The sequence below is a fragment of the Hypanus sabinus genome, chromosome 3 (assembly GCF_030144855.1).
Source record: "Hypanus sabinus isolate sHypSab1 chromosome 3, sHypSab1.hap1, whole genome shotgun sequence".
NCBI lineage: Eukaryota > Metazoa > Chordata > Chondrichthyes > Myliobatiformes > Dasyatidae > Hypanus > Hypanus sabinus.
In genome coordinates, this window is record NC_082708.1 from 152281524 (window position 1) to 152296320 (window position 14797).

The 14797-nt window shown below is 41.1% G+C and overlaps 1 protein-coding gene across 2 annotated transcripts in view; it reads right to left on the bottom strand.

The window, feature by feature from the left end:
• Nucleotides 1-14797, bottom strand: part of fam13a (family with sequence similarity 13 member A) — a 280149-nt gene that overhangs the window by 120939 nt on the left and 144413 nt on the right. For both annotated transcript variants that reach the window (XM_059965405.1, XM_059965404.1), the window contains exon 7: nucleotides 8391-8563. In XM_059965405.1, the coding sequence (XP_059821388.1) occupies nucleotides 8391-8563 (173 nt within the window). The remainder of the gene's footprint in view (nucleotides 1-8390; nucleotides 8564-14797) is intronic.

Sequence of the window (14797 nt, forward strand, 5' to 3'; positions counted from 1 at the left end):
TTCTTGTTAGCAAAAATACAGCCAACAAATGGCAAGTGTGAACAAGTATGACTTACATTTGCACATTACTGGCTACTGATGCCATCTGGCCCATCATCTCCTTCTTTAATCAGATTAAGTTTCTTTAATCAGAAATAAAGCTCAGAATTTTTCCATAGACAAGTTAATAGTAAGCCAAAGAAGGATGTGTCAGCAGAAATAACCAAATGCCTGGTGGAGGAGATAGATTTTAGAGAGTGTTTTAGAAGCTGAGACAGATGCCAAGTTTTAGTAAAGGGATTAGACAGAAGGATTCAGGTCTTTAAGTGAAGGCACTACTGAAGTGGTGAAGCCAAAGGATTAGGGATTAAGGATTGGGAATATGGGGGGAGAGTTAGGTTCTGGGAGCACTCTACATCTACATCTGGAGGAGGTTATGCTGTCCAGGGAGCAGAGAGGACTACAGAGAGGCTAGAGTGCAAGACAGGGAATCTTTCAATTCAGATTCTGGTAGACTGGAATCAATGTACTGTAAGTCAGTGAGCAAAGGGGTTAAGAAGGAAAGAAGACACAGGAACCTTGTGGGCAAGGCTGTATCGGCATTCAAAGCTGAGGATGTTATGTAGAATACTTTGCAGTCTAGGAAGCCAGATTAGTGAGACTGTGGGCAATAGATATGTATGACCTAACATGCCAATTTACTATTAGGGGCTGGTTATAGCCCTGATAGAATTTACAAGTACTGAGTCAGTCATTACTGGTATTAAGACAATTACCAGAATGAATTTCACAACCAGGAAAATATTGCTTTGTAATGTTGTTTAGAAATGACTATCTCTGACCAAAAAGGGAGATCAATTCTGATCAACATAGTCAGACAGCCCTACAATCCCCAAGTTAAGAACAGGTTATTTTCTTTCACTGACTATCTTAAATTGCCAATTTTTTCCCTTCAAGGGGATAGAGAAATTTGGAATAAGTGCAAATAAAAAAAGATTAATTGATACTTAATCCGTTCATATGCATAAGCGTACAGATCTTTTCCAGTGGAGCACTCTCTATATTTAGACTTGTACTATATTCGTCAACGAGTTCAATCAACGCTTTAAGTCAACAACTGTCATTGAACTGTCATAATCACCAAAACAGCATCGCCATAAGCTTCAGTCAAATACTTCAAAAGTTACAAAATATAAACTTACTTTTAACCTTTTCAGGCATTGCAATGAAACTATATAACTTTGGGGGTGTTGTACTTTAAATTATAATTGTGACTTCTCATACATTATGCATGTTTACTACATCAATGTCTCTAATTGTTTTATTACTGGGATGACTTTTAAGGAGAAAAGTTAACTTTATATAACTCTGTTCAAATTGACAAGAAAAACAATTGGCAATATGAGAAATGTTCAGGACAGATGGAGTGAACACAATTTTATTTCCCAAATGCTCCCAGCTGCACCTTTCATCAGAACTGGAGCACAGAACCGATGGGTAACATTTAAAGGGCAAGAGAGTGGTAAGGGAACACAGCCACACCCACAAGAGCGCACACACAGAACCAGCTCTAGTCACTCTAAATCCCACTACTGACCCTTGGCCCCACTACCACACCATCACTATGAGGTATCGCTCGCGTTCAAAACCCACTGTGTCAGACAATTAAATATATTTGGAATAAAAACAGTTAGTCTCCATATGGTGGACATGAAACTATCAGATCCATTTGGCTAACTAATCCCTGCTGGGAAGTTAATCTGTTGACCTTAACTGGTTTGACCTGTATGTGACATCAGACTCACCAATGTGGCTGCCTCGATTCCAATACAAACAGGGATGGAGAATAAATTGATTGTCAGTGAGGCCCACAATTAGATGACAAATAAATCAAAGAAACATATGAAGAGAGAGAGAGAGTGTGTGTGTGTGTGTGTGTGTGTGTGTGTGTGTGTGTGTGTGTGTGTGTGTGTGTTTCTATTTATTCAGGATGACTCCGTAATGTCTGCATGTTGTGTGCATATATGAGTAGTGTGTGTACACACAGGGTGTGTGTACGTGCAAGTGTATGTTTGTGGACATGTGTGTGGAAACAAGTTGAATGCACAGTGACATTAATACCTTGTGGACATGTGTGTGGAAACAAGTTGAATGCACAGTGACATTAATACCTTGAACCAGAATACCACTGCGTTGGCTACCAAAACCTGATACCAAATAACGTATAACCTCCTCTTGCAGCTAGTAAAAGGAAAAGGTTAATAACACTTGCCCTTGTTGGGAAACCAAACAAACCACAACTCTCAACCATCCAATAGAATCAGAAGTTTTACCACTGTATTGTTCTTTCGTATAAAAATGGTCACTCAAAATCAAAAACTGCAAGTGATATGGTGTGGGGATGTTGTTGAAGTGCTACCACATTCTCATGGTGAGAGCCTCAATGACGAAGAGTTTCAAGAATTGGCAGAGCAACACATCCTGGGTGAATCTGAGGACATGGACGGAGAAGAGGAAACATCAGCAAGAAAGGTCACCACAAAATCCCTCAGCACTATCACACAAATCATGGACCAGTTCATCGATCCTGACTGGGAGCAAAGAGCGGTGTTCTTGGCATGATTTTCTGCTACTGAGAACTGCTTCATGAGAAGGAAATTCAGAAAAGGCAGTAAATCTTGAAGCCTACTTGAAGAATCAGCCAAAGTTACAGGAGGACCCACAAACTCATATATTTCAGGTTTGATTTTGTAAAAATCAACCACACATGTCCATTTACACAATGTAATAATTACCCCACATAGCACTCCACCTCCGAGGAACATATCCTCAGTGGTAAGCGGGGTCTGAGTGTGTTGGAATTGCAATCAACCAGGAGAATGGAGAGTATTTCACCATGTTTGATTTGTGGTTTGTACAGTAGATGGCAGGAAGTCTTTGGTATGATGGTGAGGGGGAGGGGGATTCACTCAAAACAACACCCAGACTTCTGTTTGCTTTTGCAGTTTCAATACTGATATGACTGTTTCAGCTGAGCTTCTGGTCAGAATTGATCCACCAGGATGTAGGCAGTCAGCAATGTAATGCCATTTGCTAACTATGTATATTTCAACCACTGAGTATTACAGAAAGTGAAAGCATTGCGCAGTACATGAATTAGCATATCCCTGCTAATCAATTTGCCCATTTACACAATTCGCATTTGCCTTTTTCAGTGGCTGCCTAAATATAATGAATGGTCCGATTCTCCTACCTCCTCTGTTAGTGCATTCCAGATATCAACCAGTTTGTATAAACTCTTTAATACAGGTCCTTTTTAAAGCCCTTCCTCTTACATTAGATTTATGCCCTCATGTTTTTAATGCTGGGGCCGTGTTCCTTGGAGCTGGAGTGCTATGTGGGGGTCATTATTACATTATGTAAGTGGACATGTGTCCTTGATTTTAAAAAAATCAAACCAATGATATATGAGTTTGATATCCCTAGTAGAGGAGAAAAGATTTTTGCCATTTCCTCTACCTACGTCATAATCTTATATACCTCTATTAGGTCATCTCTTAGCCTCCTTACTCTTAGGAAAACAAGCCCACCCAATCTCTTGGACTTCATTAGTCCAAGAACCTAGTTCAAGAGCCACAAGACAATGTTGCAGCTCTATAAAACCCTGGTTAGACCAAAACTTGGAAAGTTGTGTTCAGCTCTTGCTGCCTCATTATAAGAAGGATATGGAAGCTTCAGAGATAGTACAGAAGACACTTATCAGGATACTGGCTAGATTAGAGAGCATGTCTTAATGAAGGTAGGCAGGGCTTTCCTTTTTGGAGCGAAGGAGAATAAGAGGTGACTGGATAGCCGTGCTCAAGATGGTAAGAGACATAGTTAGAGTGGATAGCCAGAGACTTCTTCCCAAGGAGAAAATGACTAATACAAAGGGACATAATTTTAAAGTGACCGGAGGAGAGTCTATGGGGATGTCAGAAGTTAGTTCTTTACACAGAGAGTGATGGGTGTGTGGAACACCCTGACAGGTGTAACAGTGGAGGGACATACTTTAGAGGCATTTAAGAAACTCCTAAATAGGCACATGGGTGAAAGAAGGATGAAGGGCTATAAAAGAGGGAAAGGTTAGATTGATCTTAGAGTAGTTTAAAAGATCGGCTCAATCCTGTGGGCTTAAGGGCCTGTATTGTGGTGTAATGTGTGCTCTAACTCTCTCTGATTGAGGGAATGAAAGTTTTTAGGTAGAGGCCACTTCTGGCTGGTGTCAAGCTTGTTGAGTGTCAGATGAGAACGGTACTCATCTAGACAAGTGGAGAGCATTCCGTCACACTTCTGACTTGTGCCTTGTTGATTATTGCCAGTGAGCTCTGCGCAAATAGATTTGGCCCCTTGCATAAAGGCAGCTAATCTTGCTCTGGTGGATTATGTTCGACTTCAAGCCAGACATTAAGAGTATCAGTTAGCTGCTTAGCATGAGCCAGGGGAGAGTGCATATGTGGAGTGGTGAAAAACAAACTGCTGGAGGAACTCCAGGGGTGTTTTGTACTCCCAGTGTCAGTATTTTATGCTCCAGATCCCAGCACCTCGAGTGACTCATATCTCCGTGTAGTGGGGTGAACATGGCTTAAATTACTGTGGCAGTGTCATCAACCCATTTATGATCAGAAATGCTGACACTGTTGAAAGCAAAGGTTCTTATCGTCACAAGTTCCCAGTTCTCATACCTTTGTCCTAATCAGCACAAGAATCTTGTTCACTGAGCATTACAGAAAGGGGCCTGTTCTGAAATGCCAGTGGTTCTACGTAGCTTCTCAGTGCTGGGCCCTTTCAATCTCAGACGTGAGAAAGCTGCACACCTGAAGAGTTAAGTGGGTATTCTGTTGCTGACATATGCCATTCACATTGGCAAATGCACTCAGGAGCTTTATTAATGAATTGATTTGGTGACCCTTTCTGATCGCTAGACACACACACACACACACACACACACACACACGCACACGCACACGCACACGCACCTGGATGACAGACTTGAGTGGAACACCAACACAGAGGCTCTGTACAAGAAGGGCCAGAGTTGCCTCTACTTACTGAGGAGACTGAGGTCCTTTGGAGTATGCAGGCCTCTCCTTCACGTGTTCTACCAGTCTATTGTTGCCAGTACAATTGTCCATGCAGTGGTATGCTGGGGCAATGGCATCAACACAGGCGGAATAAACAGATTAGAAAGGCTGGCTCTATTATAGGAGTCAAACTGTACACACTGGAGACTGGTAGAACAGAAGTCTATGGAAAATCCTGGCAATTGTGGACAATGTTTCTCAACCTCTGCATGCCACTTTGACTGAACAGAGGAGCACTTTTAATAACAGACTAGGACTGTTCTGCGCTGCTCCAAAGGGTGCTGAGGTCATTCTTACCCTCGGCAATTAGGCTCTCTAATGATGCAACCTATAGCCTGACTGATTAAGGTAATTTATTTTTTATTCTTTCTACTTCTCTTCTAATACTTGTATATCTGTGCACTTGTAATGCTACTGTGATACTGTAACTTCCTTTGGGATAAATAAATTATCTATTTATCTATCGAACGTGCCAGGTACACTCGCCTCGATGGGAGCCTGGAAAACCCAAAATTGGACGTCTTGGAACTGGGGCAAAGCCTTCCAGAAGTTTTCATGTAATTTGAGACCCCAAGCCAAATCTGGAGGAAAAGTTGTTGTACTTCCCACTGTCGTTGTGGCTTTCATATTGCATGGTTCCCGGCATTTGAAGGGCAAACTTCAAACAGTTGCTAGCATTGAAAAAGTATGCACAGTTGTATGGACAAGCCCACAGTGTGCTTGCAACCTTGATTTCAAACAAGGCAGTTGCTGGCTTGCTCAAACTTGTCCTTGACTATGTCAATCAGGTTCAGCGTGTTTACGTTAAACCTGCATTATTTGTAATGTACATCCTTGAGAGAGAGTAGCAAGGGTGGGACAGAGGCAAAAGTGGCAGTCAGCCACAAGTCAAAATGGGAGTGGTGCCACAGGAAAAACTTCCATTTACATAACATCCTTCACCCATGGATGGGGTATAGGTCACCTACCAAATATTTGAACTAGAGAGACACTGGGTCATGAAGTCAGTTATTTGCAAAGCTTTAACTGCCAGTCAGAATCAGGTTTATTATCATCAGCATGTGTTGTGAAATTGGTTAACTTAGCAGCAGCAGTTCAATCCAATACATAATATAGAAGAATAAATAAAAGTATATGTATACTGAATAGATTAAAAACCCTGCAAAAACAGAATATATGTTAAAAATGTGAGGTAGTGTTCACAGATTCAATGTCCATTTAGGAATTGGATGGCAGAGGGAAAGAAGCTTTTCCTAAAATGTTGAGTGTGCGCCTTCAGGCTTCTGTACCTCCAACCTGATGGTAATAGTGAGAAAAGGGCATGCCCTGGTTCTGGGGTTCCTTAATAATGGATGCTGCCTTTCTGAGACATCGCTCCTTGAAGATGTCCTGCATACTTTGTAGGCTAGTACCCAAGATGGAGCTGAATAAATTCACAGCTTCTTTTGGCGCAGTACCCCACCCCCCTACCAGACAGTGATGCAGCCTGTCTGAATGCTCTCCATGGTACATCTATAGAAGTCTTTGAATATTTTTGTTGACATACCAAATCACTTCAAACTCCTAATGAAGTATCATTATCATTATCCTAGAGCATCAATAGAGAAAAATAAGATCTGGAGGGAACATCCAATGGAATAAGATGGGACTGGAGTAGTGGGGTGGATAATTTAATTCAGCATCACAGACAATTACAACACGAAGACTATAAACTATACACGGCACTGAAAAGAGAGAAAAATACTGCAAAAACAAGACCTTAGGGAAAAAGATAAGTACAGACTCAGAGTCAAATCCATTGTAGTGCAAGAGGTGTAGGGTTCATTGCTGAGGTAGCATCTAGCCAATATCATTCATGGATGGTGCAGACAGCAATGTAAGAGTTGCATCCACTCCCTCTAACACAAGCTCACAGTGACTGCAGTGGACACTATCCTCAACAGTATTGGAGTTAGTTGCCATGATAAAACTTCCCGATCTGTATTTCCCACCACGTTGGGGAGATGGGCAGCTTGGAAAGCTACCATCTCAAATTTACACATCTTCCTGACTTGGGATCATTTTGGGTCCTAACCTTGGAAGTCCTGGCACCAACAGCACCCACACAGACAGCTGGCTCCCCTTATTTGGATCAATGCCTACTTCACTAGTGATGAACACATTCCCAAGCGATAATTAGAGCAATAATTTCCTGTGCATTACTCCGGTTGTTATATTTCAAACAGATGTGCTTTCACCACGACATGATGCATAAGGCCGACTGAACAGGTTACCACACATTACTGGCATAGGACACTTGCACTGGGGACAGCTCTATGAGTTGGTTCTGCCAGGAGAGAGGTGCCTAGCTTGGAGAAATAAAGATCAGCAGTTACCCTTGGCACCTTAAGACAGGACCAGCCCCTGCAGGTTCAAAGGAAAGTATTCCTTCTCTGACAGGAAGAATTATGTAATGTGTACAACAAGCATTCTCTAACCTTTAAACCCATATATGTTTCAAAAGTTATACATGATTCACAGGTCCAAGTATCTCATGATAGGACACAATGGTTCTGCATAACGATTTTCAAGTCATTTCAGTAATGTTGGGTCACGGGACATGCATTGCAGACTTGCATACCATTTGCTTACTGCCCATTACTAATTGCTCTAGGATTGTAGTTTACAAGGGCAACATAGCAGCACAGACAGTAGGGCTTTTGCCTCACTGCGCCAGGGAACTGCATTCAATCCTGACTTCAGCTGCTGCTGTGTGGCGTATGCATGTTCTCCCTGTGACTATGTGGGTCTCTCCCGGCTTTGGTTCTCCAGTTGCCTGTCACATCCCAAAGTCATGAGGGCTGGTAGGTTAAATGGCCACTCAAAGTTGCCCTTAGTGTGTGGAATCTGGAAGGAACTGTTGAGAATGTGGGCAGAATAAAAAATGGGATTTATGTAGGAATAGTGATGGTCAGCATGAACTCGATGGAACAAAAGGCTTGTTTTCGTGCTGTATCTCTCAATGTCTCCATGCTATAAGAGGCAACTGCATTATCTTAGGCATATATAGACCAGGCAAGGCTGGCAGATTCCTATTTCCTGAATATCACTGAACTGCGGGTATATAACAACAAGCTTGCAGTTTCAGTCACAATACTGGAAACTGGCTTTTTCATCCAGGTTATTTAAGGAACAATTTAAATTCCCAAGCTACTGTGGTGGGATTTGAAATGGAGCATTGGACCAGGTCCTTGGATTGTTTTCTAAAAATAATTTAACCACTCTGTTTTCATTAAGTGACAGGCAAACCTGGTTATCTCCATGTCTTTTATACTGGAGGCAAGCTCCTCGGATGACTCCATCTCTTCTTGGCTGGCACGCCTGACAGGCAGCATCCGTGTTTTTTCTGGAGTTCCACTTGATTGTTCTGGTTGAGGCACAAGGAAAGTTCCTGGAATGACTTTGGGCCTTGTCTTTTTGTTCTGCAATAGAGAAACAGGATTATTTGAAACACAACGTATGCAGAACCAGCAGGCTGATATTGTATGTAATATATTCAGAGAATCATTGAAGCACAGGCCAAGGCTAATTAACCCATTATGATGGGTCTTAGTAGAACAATCTGATGTGACTGGGAATGAGGCCATTCATTCATCAAGTCCATACCAGCTCAAAGAGTAATGCAACCCCCCACGAAGTCTTCCCAACATTCCTATCAACTCTCCCCAGTTTCTACCATTTACATAAACACAATGAGAAAACTTCAGCAATCTATCGATCTAGCATGGCTTTGGGAAGACAGATGTCGCAATCACAGATTTGGCAGCACAGTAGATACAGCAATAGCCCTTGTGAATTTGTACGTGTCATCTAATTATTATTTAATCATGATAGTAATTAACTCCATACTTGTCGAGACTTGGATACAGCACAACAACGCTCCACTGCCTGTTTGCTCTCGGCCTTCCCTGAGAAATTGGACTTTCGAGTGAACTGACTCTGAAGATTAGTGGTATTCATTTAATGTTTAGATTTTTTTTCAGCTGCAGTGTAGGCTTCGTTTGAGAGTTTTAGTTGACGGCCCTATTTGGCCTAGTGTTTATTGTTTATGTTCCCTTTAACACTGTTTGCATTAAAGTTTGAGAACTATCGACCTGTTTCAGTGTCACTCACTCTGCACTCGGGCCATATCCGAACCAGGTAACAGGCAAAGGTGCAAACTTCACACGTAAGATCAGGATCTCCTCACTGTCCCACTGTACCGGGTTTCATTCCCCTGCCCTTTCCAAATTGCAGCCTCAGATTGACTTTGTTTCCATTCTTGTAGATGGTCCTTTCAGATCATGCGCTCTTCATTAAAAAATTTGACCTTACATCATCCCTGTACCTTATGGCCATAACATTAAATCTGTAGCTCTCTGTTCTTTGGTCCATCTGCTAATAGGAACAACTTCCTGACATCCATTCACCTTCCTAAAGCATTTCTGATCTTCCACGTTTACCAAAGTTCCACTCTCTTCCTTCCAGAGTTTTGGTGGTCATTGATTTTAATGAAACTTATTAAGAAATGTTCATTATGAAATATATATAAGTCACAATTAAGTTCTCTCTGTGCACTTCCAAGGGATGCTGTATGGCTGTTTATACTGTACATGTTCAAAGACATTTTATCTATGCAGGTATAAAAAAAACATAACATAATAATGAATAGGTTATGAATACAATAGACTTAAGATTACATTAATAATAGGATAATGATATCCTATTAAACATCAACAACAAAAAAGTACATTAATCAATCAAGTCTATATAATTATATATGAAAAAAACCAAAACTAATCATCAAAAGAAAAAGAAAAAAAAATTAGAAATGTGTGAAAGAAAATATATATATCTGAAACAAACACTAAACTAAAACTAACATGGGCAATAATAACAGTTTATAAGTATATGATAGTGTCAAAGAACTCCGGAACTCCATACCTGAACAAGAATAAGCAGAGAGAAGGTCTGGGAAAGGCCAAATTAATTCATATGAAAATGTCGGATGAACGGTCCCCAAGTTTCTTCAAATTTAATTGACGAGTCAAAAATAGTGCTTCTAATTTTTTCCAAACTCAGATAAGAAATAGTTTGAAAAAGCTACTGAGACGTGGTAGGAGGGTTTACTTCTTTCCAATTTTGTAATATAGACCTTCTGGCCATTAATGTTACAAAAGCAATCATTCGTCTGATTGAAGGAGAAAACTGATTACCATCCTCATTTGGTATACCAAAGATTGCAGTAATAAAGTTAGGTTGTAAATCGATGTTCCAAATTGAGGAAATGGTAACGAATATGTCCTTCCAATAGTTATGTAAAGTGGGAAAGGGTTTTGGTTCAATATTTTCACCTGGTCCAGAATGGTCTCACTCGGAAATATTGACCGTCCATTTTCCTCTATATATGTTACCTAACCTGCTGTGATCCTCCAGCTTTTTGTGTTGCTCCAGAAAGGGTTAACATTTTAGGTCAATGTTGTGGTAACTTCTACTTTACAAAAAGACCACTCGACAACTTGATGGCCAAAAGAGCATCTTTATCTGGGATGGCAAATGATATTTACAATACAGAGGCGTCCAGGTACCTCGTGCAGCATGGGTATATATACAATGCATACTGGGAGTAAAAAGAGCAGAAGACCCCGCCAACCCCGGATCCTGCCTCTTGCTACCACAGCTTCCCGATTAGCATTAACTTACTTTTAATAATACTCACGTTACAACAAGGGTTATTTGAGAGATGAAAGGCTCCAATGAAAAACCATTGTCCTACAACTTTAATACTGCTTTTTGTCAAAGGTAGTGGTTTTTCTGTTGAATATTCCCCGAACTTTCAAATTTTCTTTCTGATCTCTAGCATTTGCAGTATTTATTTTTGCCTGTGTGTATTAATTGTTATTATTTAATTCATTGGAGGTGTTTTAGCAACAAGCTAAATTTGGCAGCACTGACTTGGCCATCTGCACAACACTTGAATTTATATTACATATGTGTTTATGTGTACCCACACACACACACACGATTACACCTTCACACATAGCCAAGCACACGTACTGCTTCTTTGAGCTTACTCTTGGACATAGAGGTACACATGAGCAGTAAGCACATATCTAGTAATGCAAAATGCAATTTAATGGATCTAGAAAGAAATTACTGAGCAATTTAGTGACAGAATGAAATTACTATGGTGCTTTTCCTGACCACAAAAACACTTCAAGTAGCTTTAAAGCCAATGAAGAGGTGCAGTCACTGTTGCGTTGGAGCAATACAGCAAGAAATAGGTCTTCCGTGAGCTTCCACAGAAGCAATTTGAAAAGCAAGCAGGGCAACACAGTGACAAAGTGGCTAATACTGCTGTCTTATCCTCCAGGATATCTGGGTTCAGTCCTGACCTCGGTTAATGTCCTGTCTGGAGCTCATACATTCTCTCTTATGGGTTTCCCACAAACGCTCCAGTTTTCTCCCACAGTAAGAGCATGCTGGAAGGTTAATAGCCGACTGTAACTACACCATAGTGCAGGCTATCGCAAGAAGAATCAAAACAGGAATTGCAGCTGAGTGAGAATAACTGCAGGGGTATAGAGGAAAAGGATTGTAAAGATTGATAAGGTCAAGGTGTTGGAGCTGGAGGTGAGGGACAGTCTGGTATTCAGCTCACTGCTCTGTGAGACTTACTCATCTATGCACTGAATTGAGGCCGTGGCCTGCAACCAATGGGCTCCTAGATTGACGGTGACTGGCTTCGTGACTGCGCACTACTTTCGGCAAATCAATTCTGAATGTTATTTGCTGACTTTTATTGTTTGCACGATTTGTGTTGTTTTTCCTGCACATTAGGAGTTTGACGGGTCTTTTTTTTAAATGGGTTCTATTGGATTTCTTTGTTTTGTGGCTGCTTGTAAGGAGATGAATTTCATGGTTGTATATAATATACATAACTTGATAATAAATGTACTTTGAATTTTTGAAATTTGAATAGGTGTGGAGAATGGAATGGGACACTTCCCAGGGGATGCCAAAAGACTTGATGGATCAAATATCCTCCTTGTTTAGTAGAAAGAGAACGTAATTTTAAGCTGAAATAAATAATGGCACAGACACTCAAAATAATCTGCAACTTTCTTCAAAATTGTGCCATTTTTTCAGTTCAATATGACCTAGAGAGAAATTCACTGAGGGCTTGCATTGAATCAGCACCAAACACTCCCTCTAATGTAAGAGATTGAGAGATTTGTGAGAAGGGGCTGGTGAGTCTTCAGGAGGGCATCTTACTCACTGCTGTCAACCCAATTAAACTTGTACTCAAAGTGCAAATTTATTTTCCGGTAGGCACCTCCATTGATCTGTTTTCCAAAGACGTTTTGTAAGTTGCTTTGGCAACGCTTGACTTGGCCACAATCCTGGAAGGTTAATCATGAGACCCATCCCAGCCATTCCAATGGGCATTCCTCACCCACTTTCAATTCAAACAATCCCTGGCTTGTGCAAGAGTTCTGCTCCTGAGAACTGCCCCAAAGCTGATTATTCTGTAAATCTGTGTTTTTAATATCACTCCAAATACGTAGAACATAGAAGATAAAACAGTATAGCACAGGAATAGGACCTCTGACCCACACTTGTGCTGAATTAAACTAATGACACCTAATCTCTACTATCTGCACATAATCCATATTCCTCTAGTCTATGCATATTCATATGCCTATCTAAGATCCTCTTAAACACCTCTATGGTATTTGCTTCCACCATCACTCCTGGCAGTGCATTCCAGGAACTCACCACTCTGCGTAAGAAACCTGTCTCACACATCTCCTTTGAACTTTCCCCCCCTCACCTTAAATGCTTGCTGTCTTCTGTTTTTGCATTCCTTTCACCTTTTGATTAAAAAGTGAGCAATGAAGGTGGAGTGGAATCAGGAGCAACACTGTTGTGAGGCACCGAGTCATCCAGCTTGGATATAGGCCCTTCAGCCCATCAGTCTCTGCAGCCCATCAGCCAACCATTTACTCTAATTCTACACTGATCGCATTTCATTCTTCCCACATTTCCACTCACTTCCCCAGAATCCTACCGCTCACCAACATACACTAGTGGCAATCAACCCATCAATCTGTTCATCTTTGGAATGTGGGAGGAAACCAGATCTCCCAGAGGAAATCCACGTGGTCACCAGGAGAACATGCAAAATACACACCAACAGTGCCAGAGGTCAAGATTAAAACAGGGTCACTATCCATTGCATTGCCAACCTCACAGCAGAAACCGGAGTGGGGCCCACGCTGGAAGAGATCCAGAAGAATGTGAAGTTCTTTGACAAGGATCTTGCGCTTTCCAGACATATATGACAAATAAACTCTTCTTGGTCTTCCTGCCGGGTACAGGCATTGATAAGAACCGACGTTTTGATGACAAACTCTACCATCTTCATCAGGAATGAAGACCCGGCATGTCTAGTCCAGTAGTATTTATAACCACTATAGTCTGACTACCCTGATTGGTTAGTCCTCATCCAATTGCAGGTGAGGTGGGAGAGCAGAAACCTGACTGGATGAGGATGAACTACTGGGGAATAGACATGCCTGGGGGGTATCATCCCTGACGAAGATGGCAGAGTTTGTCAGCAAAACGTCAATTATTATTGATACCCATACCCAGTAGGAAGCCTGAGAAGAGTTTATTCCTTCTTGACAAGGCTTACAATTCAGCAATTCATTGCAAAGTTCCAGTTATCCTGGGTGTGACCCTTGATTGTCTTTCCCAAGACAAAGTATTCTAGGCTTTCCTACAGTATTCCAAAAGGGGCAGTGTTCCAAAAAGGCCTGGTAGAGTGGATACAGAGGGAATGTTTCCATTAGTAAGAGTGTCTAGGATCTGAGGGCACAGACTCAGAATAATGGGACTTCCCTTAAAACTGAAATGAGGAGACAGAAGTCAGTGAACCTGTGGAATTCATTGCCACAGAAGGCTGAGGAGGTCAAGTCATTGTGTTTATGTCAGGAAGAGATTGATATGCTCTTGACTGGTAAGGGGGTTAAAGGTTACTAGGAAGGAGGGAGAATGCAGCTGAAACAAAAACTCCAATGATTGAATGGTGATGCAGATGTGATGGGCCGAATAGCCTAATTCTACTTCTATGTCTTATGGGCACTGCATGGGCAAGGCGGTCAAATTTCTGGGCCATGTGAAAGAAATCAGAAATGTGATACTTATTTCTTCTTCTCCTGAAGAAAAAGACATCAGTTTTTCAACTGCATCACACTAAGAAATATCACCATGTGACTAAGCACGCAGGCAAATTTACTTGAATAATGTCACTTGTTTCCCTCCATAGACGTTGCCTGACTTTACTGAGTTCCTTCAGTATTTTGTTTGTTGCTCTGGAGGTGGGGAGGAAGCTCGAGTATACCACCAATTTCGACAAATTTTTTGGGCACTCGTGCAGTATAGACAACTTCAATGTGAGCTGTTCAATGATCTTTACAAGTGTCCTTATTAATATGAAGATTTATACCAATTTCATTTTTCATTCACAATCATTTAAAATTTTCATTAAAATTGTCATAGAAATTCACCCTCAGATGGTTGTTTCAAAGCATAACATGTATATGATAATAGATCACTTCCAAAACATGGTCCCTTTAAAAGTCACCATGACTGCTGGCAGCTATTTTCAAAAC